We start from the raw sequence: 18,841 nt of genomic DNA, 5'->3' as shown, positions 1-18,841 counted from the left end.
GGGAAAACGAGAGCAGGAGTGTATTATGGGCCTAATGACTCTGATGAGTAAAATGAACAATTGTTCATTTTACTCATCAGAAATAGGGTGGGCCAGTAAATCAGAATGTCTTGTAATGGAGGATTTTAAATTCTCAGATATAGACTGGAACTTGTGGGTTGGTCACTCACAACAACAAGACTTTTGTGGATTTATTGGATGATTGTTTTCTACAGCAGCATGTTCGAGAGACAACCAGAGGGAGTAATACTCTTAATCTGATTATCAGCAGTAATTATTTGTGCATTAAGGATTTGCAGATAAAGGAACCACTAGGTGGCAGTGATCACAGTGTACTGATGTGGGATTTACTTAGAGATGTAACTACCATCAGGGGTAAGGTCAAGAGTTTTTGCTATTCTAAAGGTGACTAGTCTCAGGCAGTTTTTAAATTCTATACAGTGGGACCAACGACAAATTCTAAATGGGAAGCAATCAAGGTTGTTTGTTTAAGGGCTTTACAGCGCAAGGACAGCAAGGCCGTAATGCGCCTAACTATGGTGATGTTGAATACACATATATATATACACATATATGATGTTGGTGTATGGCTATATATATATACACACACACACACACACACACACACACACATATACATGTTGAATACATATATATATACGAATATGGTGATGTTCAACAGTTAACGTATATAAATATTGATGAAGTTCACACTGCGTTGTACAGTTGTATCCATTTAAGGAATGAAATGAAAAAATTTTGGCCATGTGTGGCATATCTGTCAGGAGGTCAGCAATACTGAAAGGAATATTTGTTCTGAATATTCAGGACAAGGTAAACATAGCTTGTTGATCACTATTGTATTTTGGACAATCAATGAGAACATGTTGAACAGTGAGCTGAGCGTTCCAGTTTGTACACAGTGGTGGGTCAGTGGCCACAAGCAAATAAAGATGTGTCAGGTGCATGGGGCCTATCCGTAATTGGGCTAATACGACTTCTTTGTGTCAGTTCTCATGTATACTAGATCTTCATGGTTTTAGATCTTTTTTATACCAAGTAGTTTATTGTTGTCTTGCCTTGACTCTGACAGACGTATTGCCATTGTTCAAGGCATCATTTCTTTATAAAATACTTGTAGTCAGATGCCGGTGTAGTAAAGGATTGGTCTATAGGATGAGTAGCAGTTTTGGGAGCTAGGTCGGCCTGTTCATTTCCAGAAATTCCAGTGTGACCAGGCATCCAACAAAAGAAAATTTCTTGTCTCTTCCCGTTTAATTTAGTCAAAGTATTCCAGATTTGTCTAAATAAGGGGTTATCATTCTTTGTATTGTGTTGTATAGCACTATTGGAGTTGGTATAAATAATGCTGTGCAATCTGGTTCTTCAGAGTGTGTAGTTTAAGGCTATGTTGATAACACAGAGTTCTGCAGTATAGATGCTATGTTCTGTGGTGAGCTTTTTGGACATGTGTTAGGAAATACTGCCGCTGCACCAACATGCTTGTCCATTTTAGATCAATTTGTGTAGATCGGTGTGTACTGGCCATGCTGGGTTCTCAGTGTGGTATGTATTTGTAGCATGTTCTGTTGGGACATGGTGTTTTCCCCAGGCTTTAAAAGAAAAGTCATACGGCAGTATACGACACATCCATGGTGGGATTGTATGAGAGGCAGTAGCCAGATCAATTTGCCAGTCAGCTTGCAGTGAGTGAAGACGTATCCCAGTTGGTGGGTTTATAGATGGATAAGCTCTATAAGCCTTTTATAGAGCTTATTCATCTAGATTTAGGAGAGAAAAGACCGTTCCAAGTGGGTATTTTGGATGCCCTTTGAGTTTTGGGGCATAATTTAATAAAAGCATTTGTCTTTCATGCGCTTCAGCATATAGGATCTGAACTGGTGAAGTATGGTATGCCCCCGGTGCAAGACGAAGCGAATGTAAAGCGCTTGGTCTAGCAGAGCTATATGCTACAGAAACAGTCCAGACATGACTGTATCAATGCATGGTAGAGATGTAGGATTATAAATTCTCAGATATAGACTGGAACTTGTGGGTTGGTCACTCACAACAACAGCAAGACTTTTGTGGATTTATTGGATGATTGTTTTCTACAGCAGCATGTTCGAGAGACAACCAGAGGGAGTAATACTCTTAATCTGATTATCAGCAGTGATTATTCATGCATTAAGGATTTGCAGATAAAGGAACCACTAGGTGGCAGTGATCACAGTGTTGTTGTTGTTGTTATGCAAATTTCATGACACAAGGGCAACTATGGTCAATATGTGTCTGTCAGAGTCACCATGTTCATTTTAATGATTTATGGTTATATCAAAGTATATTTATTATTACAATATATATAAAGAGCTCGTTTAGGTTTGCTTTGTCACTAAGTATATGAAAGTGGGTTAGAGGAGCTTGCAAGTTTGCTAATGATCGGAAGGAAGTGGTACGAATGGCTGAATAATCAAAGAGATGTAGTAGTGTGTAACGGTCAGCTCCCCATGTTGTGCCCGATAGCTGTCTTAAATAGCTGTTAAGCTTTTTAAGACAGTTAATTCAAAGCTTTTTTATATGATCAAGGAAAGTGAGTTTTTGGTTGAATATTATAGAAAGCGGACACTAGGGACCATTGGTATGACTTGATTTCGTAGTCGAAGTTCCAGATGTTGGTGTAGGTTACGCTTCCTACAGAAGTGTATCCCAACCATTTTTTGGTGTGAGAGATGAAATCCATCATTTTGGGACCATTTAGCTATTTTGTTGATGGCACCTTGCAGCTGTTTTTCTACCATTCTATATTAGGCGAATGGCAGGCAATACTGAAGTCATCAGTGTACAGGGTAGTGGATATTGTTTGTGGTAGGTCATGTTATTGAATTCATTATTATACTAAAGAGAGTGGCACTTAGCAGTGACCCTTGTGGTACTCTTTCCTGGATAAAATTTGAAGATAAGTGGTTATTACTCTAACTTGAAATGAGCGGCAGTGCAGGAAGTTTCTGATAAACTGTGGTAGGTGTCCGCGTATTCCCAGATCGTATAGGGTTTACATAATACCACATCTCCAAGATGTCAAAATCTATTTCGATGCCAAAGAGGAAAAGGTGTTTTTTCCAGACAGTGGCGTCACGGATGTTTATTTCTGTCTTGATCAAAGGGTCAAGAGTGGATCTACCTTCGTCGAAACTACACTGCACTGGATTCAGGAGATCATTTTGAGCTAGTAACCAGGTTAGCTGGCGAGTGCAATAAGTCGATAATGTTGCAGATTTGTAGGGTCTTTGCCTGGTTTTGGAAATGCCAGAATGTAAGCATGACACCATTTGTTGGAGAAAGTGTTTTCTTTGAATATTCTGTTACAGAGGAGTAAGAGAGTCTTGAGGGACAGTTCGGTAAGTTTTGCTATCATGATGTAGTGGATTCCAGCTGGGCCTGCTGCACTGAGATCTGAAGAGGATAGAGCATGGTGCAACTCTAACATTGTGATTAGACCGGGGTTCGAGCCCGTGACCACCAAATACGGAGGATGCGGAAAGGTCAGGGAATGACCACCGCATATCCCCGGAGCAATATGGCCTTAGTTGCTATTGCTCCTAAAAACCAAATAACAAACAAACAACATAAAAAATATTAAATTAACAGGTGAAGCAGCCAGTGCTGATAAAGATGCAGCAGCCAAATATCCCATTGAACTGAAGAAAACAATTGAAGAAAATGGGTATGATTATCGTCAGATTTTCAATGTCGACGAAACTGGCCTTTTATGGGAAAAAAAAAAAATGCCAACGAGAACATTTCTGGCAAGAAAAGAAGCAACCGCACCAGGTCACATAAAGCATCACAAGAAAGATTAACACTTCTACTTGGAGGTAACGCTGAAGGAGATTGCAAATTGAAACCGATGCTAATTTATCGTACAATGACCCCAAGAGCATTAAAAGGCTGTAACAAGCAATCCCTTCCAGTAATTTGAAAATCAAAAGGGACTGGATGACAAAGCAGTTATTTGAAGAATGGTTCACTATGCATTTTGGTCCAGCAGTCTAAAAATACTGCAAGGCAAATAATTTAGATTTCAAAGTTCTTTTAATTTTAGATAATGCTACTGGGCATCCTATCTCACTCAATGATTTAAATAACAATGTGAAGGCTATATTTCTACCACCAAACACGACTTCTTTACTCCAGCCAATGGACCAAGGAAGTTATTTCTACATTCAAAGCATATTATTTGAGACGAAATTTTGTTCAGGCAATTCAAGCTACAACTGGAGATGACGCAATCACTCTCGATGAATTTTGGAAAAAACATGATATTAAAAAAGCAATTGAGAACACACACAAATCGTGGGAATAAATGACGAACAGCTGCATGAGACCAGTCAGGCAGAATCTTTTGCCTGAATGCGCAAATGATTTTTGTGGTTTCATTAATCCTGTCAACAAAGTTATCGATGAAATTACTATAATTGGAAAAGAACTCGGCTTTGAGGAAGTAGATTTGGAAAACGTTACAGAATTATTGGAATCTCATTCAAAAGACTTAAGAAACGACGATCTTCTTGAAATTGAGCATCAACATGCATACGAGGAAGAAGACGAAAATTAAGCAGAAGAAAAGCGAACTGCTCCCAAAGAAATTTCATTCAAAAAATTTGAACTATTTAATACACTTGAAAAAGCAAAACAACTCTTACTAGAGATTGATCCAGATGCAGAGAGAAGCATGAACGTTCGTCGAGGGTTAGATAAGCAAATTGATTGTTATCGCAAAATCATGGAGGAAAGGAAGAAAGCTACCACTTTCTTTTGAAGTTAGATAAGTTTTTTTGCAAAAAACAAAATTTAAATCATACTAGCTTTTTAAAAATTTATTCCTTAATAATTTAAGAACTATGCAGTGCATTATAGGTACATATTGAGTAAGAAAAAATGCTTTTACAATTTTATAATTTTCAAGGATTCATTATAATTATTCCCATTGTTTCTTAAGTTTGATTAGTGAGGTATATTTCAAGGGTTCATTAACCGCACTAATCAAGGGTTTCCTGCATGTGTGTGTGTGTGTGTGTGGTATATATATATATATATATATATATATCTATACAGAGAGAGAGAATCGGATCAAACAGGCAGAAAATTGAGTGGGGGGGGGGCAAAACAAAATAAATTACTTAGGGGTGCCGTTATTAAAAAAAAAGGTTGAAAATCACTGGTCTAGGGAGTACCTATTGCGCTTTCTATGCTTTTCCACTAGAAATGGAGACAATTTTCCAATCAGTCATTCTTGAGTGGAATGGATGATTAGGAAATTGGGAGTTCACATTCTGTCTACGTAAGTCTTTTGACGTTTTGCGGCCACAGAACCAGACTCCTCTTGTTGCCTTGTCAGGGTTATTTGTGTGTACCCAGTGGTTTTGGGAACTGCTTGCTACATTTCGCCCTGTTAGGGAGACCTTTTCTCTTCTAGGTTACTGGCTCTGTAACGTGGAGGGAGGAGCATGCTACCTTTGTGACCAAGTGATCATATGAAAAAAAAAAAAAAAAAAAAAAGGGAAAAAAGAAAGAAGGATACTTCTCCTCCTGACATCAATGGTTCGATTGTTAATGAACCTACTCAGGTAGCTGAAACCCAATGAGTATTTTGCATCTACATTAACACATGGAGGTCTGTAGGGGAGTGGAAGCCAGAAGCGTATCAAACTCTGGCAGGGAGCTAAATAATTTTGTAATAACTGAGAGTAAAGTGGAGAAGAAATCGTTGAAATTGAACATAAGAAAGGCACCTGGGGTGGATAGGATCTATCCAGTTATATTAAAAAGAGCAGCAGCAAAGGAAGTAAGCAAACTATTAGCCATAATTATGAAAGCTTCCTTGGACTCAGGGGAAGTCCCATGGACAGATGTACAAATGTGTCCCCAATTCATGAAGGGGAATCAAAGGGTGACATGGGCAATTGCGGACCTGTTATTCTAACTTCTGTTCCAGGGAAAATAATGGAGTCACTGGTTAAGGAAGTGATGCAGGATCATCTAGACAAGACTGCAGTTATAGTTCAGACAACGGTTTGTTAAGGGGAAGTCTTGTCTGACAAATTTGATTGGATACTATGATATGGTCACAAAGTAACTGAATGCAAAGAATAATTTTGATATCATATACATGGATTTTAGGAAAGCTTTTGATACTGTGACACAGAAGACTACTGTACAAATTGGAACAGTATGGCATTAAACGGCAACTTGCTACAATGGATAAAAGGATGGTTGTGTGGGAGAAGACAGAGAGTGGTTATCAATGGACACTGCTCTTCATGGACAAATGTTATTAGTGGAGTCCCCCTGGGTGCGGTGTTAGGCCCACTGTTGTTTTCGGTATACCAAGGTTAATGTCTAAGTTTGCAGATGATATGTAGGTTGGCAGGGTTGTTAATGACAGTAATGATACGCTATTGCAACAGGATCTGGAAAAGTTGAGAAGATGGGCTGAGAGGTGGCAACTGAAGTTTAACATTGATAAATGTAAAGTACAGCAGGCCCCCGTTATAACGCGGTTCGCTATACGCTGATTCGCTATAACGCTGTTATTATATTATAACCCGTGTCTGACTATAACGCTGTCACAGATCACTATAACTCTCTTTTACAGATTACATTTTTGACATATTTAACGAAATCGTTTCATTTGATGGAGTCGATAGCTTGAAAATGAATAGCAAAACAGCATTAAAACGTTTCCCACGCCGACTTGAGAAATTTTCCCACGCTCAGTGAAATTTTCTCGCACGCTAATTTAATTTCAGTACAGTGGCTTGTTACGTAGTTCCTAGATCAACATTTTAAAAAATGACGAAGTATATTGCTTGTAATATTTGCGTTATATGCATTTATCCGAAGTCTAGTCATCACTCAGTACCGTATTAGACAACGTGCGAAACGGACAGTTTACTCGAACATTGTATCATAATTAATGCAACCAACGCAGTTATATTTTCGAAGAATGAAAAATCAACAACGTCTGAGCACAGTACGAAGACTATAAATGTAAGAAAAAGACTGAATTTAAAAATTAGACGTTTTGAAGCGAATCGATTCCGGTCAACGACAAGCGGATGTGTGCCATAATTTAGGACTTCCAACTTTAACTGTAAGAACAATTATAAAAAAATAAAGAATTAATTTTTGCAGCGGGAAAGGTAGCTGTTCCACTGCAAGCAACTAGGACTAGGCCGGCTATTAGGATTGAAATGGAAAGACTTTAATTTTATTGAAGATAATGTCCAATGCAGAATTCAGTTAAGTTAAATATTAGGCCTGACGTAGCCCAGTGGTCAGGAGCGAGAGTGCATAGCACGCGTTCCTTGAGTGGACCAGGGTTCAAGCCCGTGACTACTAAATACGATAAATATTTGTATTGACGATTTATTGTAAACTCTACTGACTTGGTTGTCGTGCCGGAGTATAAACAGAAAATTTATTTTTATTTTATTTATTGAGAGAGAGAGAGATCGAGATCGATCTGAAGAAAACTCGCCTAAAAAAAATGTGGAACCATTTAAAACTGGTAAGGGCTGGTAGAATAGATTTAGAATGCAGATCAAGGAGCCGAAACTTTCAAAAAAGAACTTGTTAAAATTATTGAAGAGGGGTATTATGTGTTATACTTCTCAACAAGTTTTTAACATAGATGAAGCAGGACTTTTGTGGAAACGAATGCCTAAAAGAAGTTTCATATTGAAAGAAGAAAAAACATGCCAAGTTTCAAAGCGGCGAAGGATCAGTTGACGTTATTGTTGGGTGGTAACGCTGCGGGCCATTTAAAATTAATACCCCTTTTAGTTTATTTGGAAGAGGGCCAAAGTTCAACTCAAAATCCACACATTTTTCATGATTAAATTCATCCATTAAATTAAATCAATTAAATTCATGATTTTAATTGGAATTTTAAGTTTACTTTTGATACGCAAGTAGTTACCACATAATTATGCGTATGTAATGCAGAATATTTTATATGTGCAAATATTTGAATATTAAATATTTTGACCGACATTTGTGCATCTTTTCATTACCGTTTATTATTGATTAGGAAATATCCTATGGCACCGACCGCAGCTCACAAATACATATGTTACCTTATGGGAAAGCGGCGCTCGCTTAGCGCGGATTCACTTAGCGCTCTGTTTTTCCGGAACGAATGATCAGCATTAAGCGGGGGTCACCTGTATTTCATATGGATAGCAATAACCCTAGAGTAACATATCATCCGGGCGGTACTACACCCAGGGTAGTACTACCCAGTCTGTCGTACTGGAGGTTGAAAACTTAAATAAGTTCAAGAAAGAACTAGACAAGCATTTGAGGTGAATGGATGGATTTCGATATTCTGAACTTTTTGTGAAAGTTGAAAGATGAGATTGATATACCACAATGTTTTAGATATGAATATCTCACATTGTATTAAATGTGTTCTATGTTTTAATTATCAGAATACATATCAGAGTATTACTTAAATAAATAAAAAAAAAGGTACAACTCACCCATTCTGAGGAATTGCCGATGGATCATAACTCAGAGGAACACCCTAGAATTAATTATAGACTTCAATAAAAAATAAAGTATCCACTTAAGGAAAATGCAGCTGTGAGCTGCTAAAGAGTAGTGCAATTGACAATATTAAGTTAACTCTACTCTAGTTTTATGTAATTCATATTAGATACTTCAAATTTCAATGAGTGATTTTTTTTAAATTTATTTTATTTTATTAATTTATTTTTTTGTTACTAATCTAAATCCAAAATTCTAGATAGTAGATGACTAATCTAAGTTCTGGGTAGCAGATAACTGATTCGTCATGAAGTGCAATACCATAACACTGCTTGGGTAATAAAGTATGGGAATGTCTTTTACGGCTATTTCAGGCATCGTGGTGAGATCCAATATTTTTTACATTTTGAAGGTACAGCATTAGAAGAGTTTTCACAGGACAGCAGCTAGACCAGGCCCGGACAAACTACGGACTGCATGCGGCCCGCTGCGCATTTTTGTACGGCCCGTGAGCTTTAATTGTATTTTCGACAAAAGTTTACTTATTTTATGGCCTTTGCGATGCCTTTTTGAAAAATAAATTTGTATATGTAATACATTTTAGAATTTGTCGACTTGTAAATTGTTTTATCATCTCTGTATTGTTCAAATTGAGATAATTTTAAATTGTGTGCGAACCAGAGCGAGCCAACGGGCGCTTTTATAACGGTATAATTTGCGATTATAAACTAACTGCACGAAACTACAGTAACAGACAACCAGTGATGACGACAACGGCTTTGCTGCGGTGGCAGAGTAATAGGATAGGACTGCTGACTGGCCGCAGCTCCAATCTGTTTTCTCTGACGGTCATCATGCAGTTAGTTTTTTTGCATTATTATCTTGGTGCCAGTAGTGATAAAAATAATATTTACGCCCTTTTAAAAATTAATAAAAAACGAAAAATTCAAGAAGAGCATCGTGTCTTCAATGAAGAGTGGAACACAAAATATTTTTTTGCTAACATAAATAACGAGACTATTTGTCTCAACTGCTGGGAGAGTGTCTCAGTGTTGAAAGAGTACAATATTAAAGACATTTCACTACTAAACATTCCGAATATGGTGCCAATTGAACTCCGGAAGTGAGAAAGAAAACTGCTGATGGATTGATTTAAAATTTATCTATAGACAACAAAATGTGTTTACGCAGCTAAAGAAGGAACAAGAAGCTACTGTAGAGGCAAGTTTTGTTATTTCTCATATAATTGCAAAAAGCTTGTTGCTTTTTGCAATTATATGAGATGGAGACTATATCAAAGAATGTATGACTGAAGCTTATGGAATTATATGTTCTGACATTAAACACAAATTTGATAATATAAGTTTATCTCAGCAAACCATAGTAAGAAGAATTGAATGAGCAATTATTATCAGTATCAGAATCCATAACATGGTACTCGATAGCTCTCGACGAAAGTAACGACCAAAATAATACTGCGCAGTTATTAATTTTCATACGTGGATGTACCTCTAATTTTGAAATTATTGAAGACCTTCTTTCAATGGAATTTCTTAAAGACCAAACAACAGGAGCTGATATATTTGAAAAAGTTGAAAAATGCTTAACAAGATATAATTTACAATGGAACAAAATGGTAAGCGTAACAACTGACCGAGCACCAAGTTTTACAGGTAAAAATGTTGGAGCGTTAAAGAAAATTCAGGATAAAATTTGTGAAAATTATCCTGATTATAATTTAATTACAATTCATTGTATTATACATCGACAAGTATTATGTAAAAATGTGTTAAAAGTTGAACATCTCACATCTTGTATTATTAAATTAGTAAATTTAATACGATCAAGGGGGCCTGAAACACAGACAATTCATTAATTTTCTTCAAGATATTGAATTGGAGTACACAGATATTCCTTATCATAGCCAAATTCGATGGCTTAGTTTAGGAAAAGTTCTTCAGTGAGTATGGGATCTTAAAGATGACATCGTTCTATTTTTAAAACTGAAAAATATTATGAACTTTCCCGAATTAACTGATAATAACTGGATCTGTGATTTTGCGTTTACCCTGGAAATCGTGACACACTTAAATACTTTTAACACTGTTACAAGGGAAAAATTTATACGCCCATGATATAGTAAAAAGTTTGAATGGATTTCAATTAAAGCTCCAGTTGTTCCTTTGACATTTATTGATTGACAAGGTAGACCACTTCCCAACCATGAAGTTGCTGAAGATTCCAGAAAATAAATTTGAAAAATATTGTGAAATTATCAACGCTTTGAATGACAACTTTTCACGAAGATTTGGCAATAGTGCGCGGCCCATCACAGAGTGAACTACAGCGTGATACTGATTTAAGGGAATTGCACCGAAGTGAGGAAATCTGTAAATTTTACAATACTTTTAATTCGGACAAATTTGACGAACTTAAAGATTTTGCCTGAAAAATGTTGGTTATTTTTGGATCAACCTACATAATATGTGAACAAATATTTTCCATCATGAATCTAAATAAAAAAATTCTTTACGATCAAGCATCACCGATGAACATTTACAAGCAGTTTTAAGAATCTCAACTACAAAATTAACAACCGAAATTAAAAAAATGTTAAAAGATGTAAAACATTTCCATTCATCTCACTAAATTCTTGGTTGTTAGAGAATAATTTTTTTATGTTATATTTCTTCTTCATGATAACAAATAACATATATCTAAAAATATGTATTTTATGTGCGGCCCACATAAAATACACATTTTATGTGCGGCCCACGAACCACTGGCAAGGTGCTGGACGACCACGGCTCATCGATACTCAAGGTGAGCGAAGGCTCTCCCGGATGGTATGTGGTAACAGAAGGGCGACTGTGGCGCAACTCGCTGGTAATTGGAATGCTGATGATGGAACTATGTGTCACAACACACAGTATATCAAACCCTGCTGAAAATGGGGCTGCATAGCCGCAGGCCACTCTGAGTGCCCATGCTAACCACGATTCTCCAGCAACAGCACCTACAATGGGCACATGAACACTGAAACTGGACCTTGAGTAAATGGAACAAGGTCGCCTGGTCTGACAAATTACGTTTCCTGTTGCACCATTTGGACAGCTGGGTACGTGTGCGTCGTTTACCTGGGGAAGTGATGGTGCCTGGATGTGCCGTGGGACGAAAAGAACCAGAGGTGGCAGCGTCATGCTTTGGCGCTGTTCTACTGGGATACCCTGAGTCCAGTCATCTATGTGCCAGGCACTCTGAAGTCAACCACCTACCTAAACATCATTGTTGACCAGGTACACCCTCTGGCAACGGTCTTCCCCTCTCGTGGTGTCATCTTTCAAGCAGTGACCCTTCATGCTTAATGCATGAAGGGTCACTGCTGATAATCTGATCAAGAGTATTGCTTTCTCTTATTGGCTGTCTAATATGCTGGTGTAGGAAGAATCATTCAAGAAATCCTCAAAAGCCTTGCCACTGTGTGAGTGACCAAGCCACAAGGTCCAGTCAATATTTAAACATTAAACTTCCTCCTTTATAAGACATTCAATTTACAGGTCCATTCTGTATGTCTTTACATATGTTGATCCTGATAATAATCCTAATTCATAGAACCACCTCTGGATGTTCTCCCCTGAACCAAAGCATTCCTACTACTTTGAGTCCTTTGCCTTGCTGCTCTAGTCCGAGGAATTATTTTAGTCTAAATTTAATTTAATAACAACACAAGAAACCTAGAGTCCGAAAAGAATAATGCTACACTAATCCCACTTATTTAATGTGAGTACAAATTATGCTCTTTTAGATTACCTTATGTACTAGGTGGAAAAGTCACATAATTAAAACACATTTGTATTGCTTTAAATTATAGTTCATTTGTCTCTTGTAATACTGATTACCTTACTATGAAACTACTTATAAAACCTCCAAGTATCACCTATATCAATGCCGGCAGAAATTGATTGTTCTACACGACACAATGGCGGAAGAAGCTGAATGTGGTTTCTTAAGCAATTACAAAAACTAAGTAACGAACAAATTCACAGCTTACTGAATTTGTTCGTTACTTGGTTTAGTTAGAAAATCACAAATAATCAGTATACTATCAATTTTAAATTAAAAGTAGAAAAAAAAAAAAAAAAAAAGAATTTTTAAGCAATGCAGTTCGATTAGATGGCACCCCAAAAAGTTGCTCATCCATTTCTTAAAATTGCTAAAACATCATCTTGGCCTCCTACTCCAGAAGATTTTGAATCCTAGATGAAGTTAAAAGATTAAAAAAAAAAAGAGAAAAAGTCTAATATGAAATGTGAGTTGAACATGTTAATTGGTTACTGTATCATTGTGGATTAAGAGGCACTGTAATATTGCATATTACAATGTCTCTTCCTGCACAATCAGTGTGGCAAAAAAGGAATAAGACTGAATTGAAGAAAAAATATCTAACATGAATACAACAATGAATGAACATAAAGTTTTGTGTAAAGCTGGAGAAAAGTTCCACTGAAGCAAAGAAAATGTTACAAGTCTTAATGTTTCTTGCAGCATTGAATGCCGCAAGAAACATTAAAAGACTTGTGCTCTAAATGACTACATGTTGTGGAGCTGTTATGCATTCTGTTCCTTATTCACTAAATACAGGCATACCTCGAATAACGAATAGAATGCGTTCCACGAAATTACTTCGTTAAGCGAAACTTCGTTTTCAGAGGTAAAAATACTATGGCCAGAATAGAGATACGTTCCTACGTAAAGAAAATGAAAAGCTTTTTTTTCGAACAAAGAAAAGTTTTATTAAATAAACAGTCAACTTCCATACAAAGTGAAATCATATTTTAAAATATGAGTCTAAAGTTGATTGCTTATGCTTTTTTCTCTTTCATTTAACAATTGCCTATACGAAGTTATTGCATTTAACACTGATCGCTTAACAATAAAACTCCTTCCTAAATCAGGATCATTTTCACTAAAAAAATTTAAAACGTTTTCAATGTCATTTAAGCACCTTTTTAAATCTTTGGTTGTTAACACTTTTTCAGCAGGAACTTCTTTAACTTCGTCTTCATTATCTTTGTCTTCATTGCTAACAAGGTTTTCTAAATCTTCCACTGAAAAACCATCATCTTCTGCATTCAATAAATTTCTTCATCGACATTTTCGAAACCTATTGATTGAGCCATCTGGATAACTTCATTTCTAATTTCTTGGATGTTATTTTCTTCTTCTAATACAACTTCTGGCCATATTTTGCGCCAAACTCCATGTAAGCATTTCTTAGTGACTTCTTTCCAAGAACTATCAATGTTTTCAATTGCGTTTTTAATGGTGTAGTTTTTCCAAAAAGTTTTAACTGTCATTTCCTCTTTATCCTCTAGTTCAGTTAAACTGCTTAATGTTCGACGCAGATAATAAGCTTTAAATGATGCTATCACTCCCTGATCCAATGGTTGAATCAGGGAAGTTGTGTTTGCTGGAAGAAACACAACTTTGACAGGAATGCATGTGTCCAACGTGTTAAGATCAGTAGGATGTCCCGGAGCATTGTCTAACAACAAAAGAGCTTTTTCTTCAAAGTTGTTTTTTTTGACAATACCGTTTTACTTCAGGACAACAGTGGTTAACAAACCAATCAGTAAATAACTCCTTGGTAACCCACGCTTTTCTATTTGCTTTCCATATTACAGGTAAATTCATTTTTATGTTACCTTTTAACGCCCTCGGATTTTCTGAATGGTAAACTAATAACAATTTTAATTTATAATCGCCAGAGGCATTTGATCCAAAGAGTAACGTTAAACGGTCTTTGGCTGCTTTGAACCCAGCAGCTGATTTTTCTTCAATAGAAATGAAGCTTTTTGTTGGTAGCCGTTTCCAGAACAAACCGCTTTCGTCAACATTGAACACCAAATTTGGTGGAAATTTTTCATGTTCAATTATTTTCTTTAGTTTTTCTGGAAACTTCTCCTGTTAATTTTACACTATGAATCCTGGCCCGTTTTTTAAATTTCTCGAACCAACCACGAGAAGCCCCAAAGGTTTCCGTAATTTCTTCAGTTTGCTTAGATTTCAGGTGATTAAACTGGAATATTTTGTTATGTTAAATGGGGCTTGAAATTGCGGACTTCGTTATATCGAAGCTTCGTTATCAGAGGTAACGTTAACCGAGGTATGCCTGTATTACAGTTTTAGATGATTTATAAAACCATTTTAGGAAAAACTGCCATTAGTTGGTATCATTTTGTCCATTAGTAATATGTATTATTTTGAATTAAAGAAATTCTGTAGTTAGTATTACCCCAAAAAGAATTTCGTAGTGCCCTCTCAGCTTTTGTTCATTAAAAAAGAAAAATAAGTAAATATATATAAAGGGAGGGGAGGAAAGAAAGTAAAAGAGATAGTGGTAGAAGATAACCAAAAAAATATGCATAAGTAAATAATTACAAAATTGACGAATGAGTGTTGCCACGTAACTAACAAAACTAGCCTCTTATCAGGTGTCGATGGCCAGGATTGCAAGCAGAATGGCAACTTGTCTTCATTTCTGATGTAAACTGTAAGTCAAAGGGTAAAAAGCATACACAAAAATGAAAATGAGAATAAAATTTTGTAAATTAAATAAAAATTACAAGGATTAAAGGGGGGGTGTTAGAAAATGGCTTGTGAACGTTACAGTTGACGCGGTGAAGAGAAATTAAAACTGGTACAGGTGGTGCCTCGCAATTCGACGTACCGCTATTCGACAGTCTCGCAATTCAACATAGCGCTATTCGACAGTCAGATTTTGCAGGCCAGCGAAAACACTACATGATATTGCACGAAAGAATTCTATGCTGGACTACGTAACTGCGTTTAACGTTACTAAATAGCACTAAATAGTTACGGCTGCTTCATACATTTTAACCAATGGTATTAAAGAGCAAGAGTAACATTTAACCAATGATAGATAAAGCGGGAATAGATCCCTCAATCATTCATCTACGTTAGCCGCCCTCAAAGATAGCTACAGTTCTTCTGTCATATATGCTGTCAGTTCTTCCTCAGTTATGAGACAACATTATCTCGTTAATAATCGTAGTGTGAGTTCACGTTTGCTCTAGTTGTTTGTGCTAATTTATAATTCTGCATTTCTCATAAAGTAAAAAATTTTGTGCTTTGGCAGTTATTTTTTGAGTGAAATTTGATAATGGGTCCAAAGAGAAGTGAACAGCGGAATAATTCAGGAAAGAAACACACTTGGTTGAGCCTAGAAAAGAAGAAAGAAATTATAGAAAAAGTGCAGAAAGGTAGAACAATTACAGATGTAGCTCAAGGGTATGGTGTCCCTAGGTCAACAGTGGCAACTTTTTGGCAACAAAGAGACAAGATTATAGGTGCTAGGGTGTTCGCTGGAGCAATGAAAATTTCTGACAGAAACAGATCTTTAATCAATGAAGAAATGGAAAAGCTGCTTCTTACCTGGATTAGAGAAAGACAGATGAAAGGAGATCCAGTAATGATCTGTGAGAAGGCTAGGTTAATTTTTGAAGAATTGCAGAAGAAAATTCCAGAACGTATCTCAGATCAAACTGATGAATTCAAGGCAAGACATGGATGGTTTCACAGATTCAAAGGTAGAACAGGTATCCATAGTGTTCTCAGACATGGGGAAGCAGCTAGTGCAGCTAAAAAGGCTGCAGAAGAGTTTGTGAAAAAATTTGAAGATTTAAACATGAAGGAAGGCTACTTGCCGCAGCAAATTTTTAACGGGGGATGAAACTGGGTTATTTTGGAAGCGCTTACCAAATCGAACATACATCACGCAAAAAGAAGTGACGCTCCCAGGACATAAGCCTATGAAAGATAGGCTTACCTTGTTATTGGCAGGAAATGCAAGTGGAGACTTTAAAGTAAAGCCACTTCTCGTTTACCACTCTAAAATCCTCGCTGCTTTGGGAAGAAAATCATCAAGTCCAAACTGCCAGTGATGTGGAGATCCAATGCAAAAGCCTGGGTACACCAGAAAGTCTTCAAAGATTGGATTTTTGAGGAGTTTGCACCGAACATAAAAAAATTCCTCATTGACAACAATTTACCTTTGAAAGCACTGCTGATTCTTGACAATGCTAGTGCCCACCCCCCAAGACTTGGCAAACATTCTTGAAATTGACTTTGATTTCATCAAAGTCCAGTTTTTGCCTCCAAACACCACATCACTGATCCAACCCCTGGATCAAGAAGTAATTGCTGTTTTAAAAAAACTTTACACCAAGGCTTTGTTTTCACAGCTTTTTGACGTGACTCATTCTTCTGATAAGACACTGAAGGAGTTGTGGAAGACTGAGTTCAATATTCTTCACGTCATTTCCTTTATTAAAACTTCCTGGGAGGGAGTGACACAGAGGACCCTTCGTGCATCATGGAAGAAACTCGTTCCTTCCTTTTTTCGGGATGACAACAATGCAGTCCAAGCCGCTGAAGAATCAGAAGCAACTGCGGCCATGCGAGAAATCATTTCGACGGCGGAGAACCTCGACATAGGAGAAGTTGGTGAGGCTGATGTGGAAGAGCTTGTGGAGGATCACGATGACGAACCAACCGTGGAAGAACTCAAAACACTCAGCAGACAGGAAGCAAAAGATAGAGAAAAGGAAATTTCACTCGAAGAAGAAGACAGGGAAAAAGGGCCGATGCCAACAGCTGCCATTAAAGAAATTTTATTCCATTGGGAGAAGGTGCAGTCTGCTTGTTTAAAATGGCACCCCAACACTGCTGTTGTAACTAGAATGACAGACTTGTTTAACAACACTACTATGCATCACTTCAAGGCTATCTTGAAAAAGAGGGAGATTGTCCACCCTTGATCAATTCCTCATCCCCATTCAAGCCAAGAGGAGAACAGAAAGGGTAGAACAAGATAAATAAACCATCCTTCCAACATCTAAGGCTCAATGAAATGTATGTACTCATTATGTATTTTGTAATTCCGTTTGTTATATGGTAGAATATAGTAAAGTCAATAATACTGTGTATTTCTCTCTGACAACGAATTAATCAATTTTCCATGAACTTATATGGAAAATATTGACCCGCAATTCGACAAATTCGCAATTCGACTCTAATTTGGCGACGGATTATAGTCGAATTGTGAGGCACCACTGTATTGACAACAGAAATTTTTAGAGACAAAACATACAAATTAAAGGTTAAAGAGATTTGAAAACTAAGTAAAAATCCTTAAATGATAGCAAGTGACTTGATGACACTCAGGCAAAGTTACAAGCAACAGCTTGCAGGAAAAATGAAATATAAAACTAAACAACAGTGGCACCTTGAAATAAATTTTTAACCTGAATCTAGAAATTTCTAAGAGTAAAAAACATGTTAAATGAACATAAGAATGGAAAAAATAACTTACATTGTGGAGATATGTGAAGACAAATCAAAACTAAAACTAAAAATCGCATGGTAATGAAGTTTGAAATGATATATAGTGCCATCTGGCAGCCTGAAAATGGTAAATGCAATGATGAAAAAGAAAGAAAAAAAAGGAGAGAGAGAGAGAGAGAGAGAGAGAGAGAGAGAGAAATGCATTGCATCTTCTTATTTCCATTTTTCTACTTTCTTATTATTCCATTTAATATAAATACAGTAGAGCGTTGATAACTCAAACTAATTGGGACTGGGATAGTTCGGACTTGCGATTTGTTCAGATTTTCGAATTTATAGAGTTGGATAGCAAACAGTTCGTTGCTCATACCACCCATCTCAGTCTCCAGCATGCGTGGGCTGAGTGTGGATTTCATTTTCTTCTTCGTCATCTTCGTTCGTATCATTTTCAGGAGCTCCAGTTTCTTTTGAATTCACAATTTCGTTTTCATTAAAAACAGGAAACCCTGTAGCATCAATATCATTTTTCATTCATGCCCTTGCATCACTTTTATCGCAATCTTCAAACCCAGAGATTTACTAAAACAAGTTTATCATCTCCTCCAGCTCGAGTCTATTCATCTCCTATGGTTTCTTTTGCAATAGGCCACAGCTTTTTCCAAGCATTTTTAAATTCTGCACAGTGAATGTTTCCAACACACTGGCTAACATGTAGCAACTGTCCTTGAGACTGAGCTTTTTCGAAAAATCTACAATGCTTTCTTCGTTGCTTTCTACTAAAAGTAAATGATGCAAGACATTATTTGTAGGTTCTCCTCAACTTTTTGATGACTCCCTGGTCCACCAGTTGGAGTACAGTAACATTTGAAGAAAGAAACACGACCTCAAACCTGTTGCCTAGAATAAGCAAGATCTCGTTCACGCT

The 18,841-nt window shown here is 36.8% G+C and overlaps 1 protein-coding gene across 6 annotated transcripts in view; it reads right to left on the bottom strand.

The window, feature by feature from the left end:
* The window catches only part of LOC150091241 (RNA-binding motif, single-stranded-interacting protein 2-like), a 662,097-nt gene that overhangs the window by 109,513 nt on the left and 533,743 nt on the right, over positions 1-18,841 (bottom strand). For all 6 annotated transcript variants that reach the window (XM_090374864.1, XM_090374859.1, XM_090374866.1 and 3 more), the window contains one exon: positions 8,544-8,587. In XM_090374864.1, the coding sequence (XP_090230990.1) occupies positions 8,544-8,587 (44 nt within the window). The remainder of the gene's footprint in view (positions 1-8,543; positions 8,588-18,841) is intronic.

Source organism: Mastigoproctus giganteus, chromosome 1 (genome assembly GCF_048544385.1).
Source record: "Mastigoproctus giganteus isolate SK-2022 chromosome 1, ASM4854438v1, whole genome shotgun sequence".
Taxonomy (NCBI): Eukaryota; Metazoa; Arthropoda; class Arachnida; order Uropygi; family Thelyphonidae; genus Mastigoproctus; species Mastigoproctus giganteus.
The sequence above is the reverse complement of the archived record's forward strand: the minus strand, read 5'-3'. Positions and strand labels throughout refer to the sequence as shown.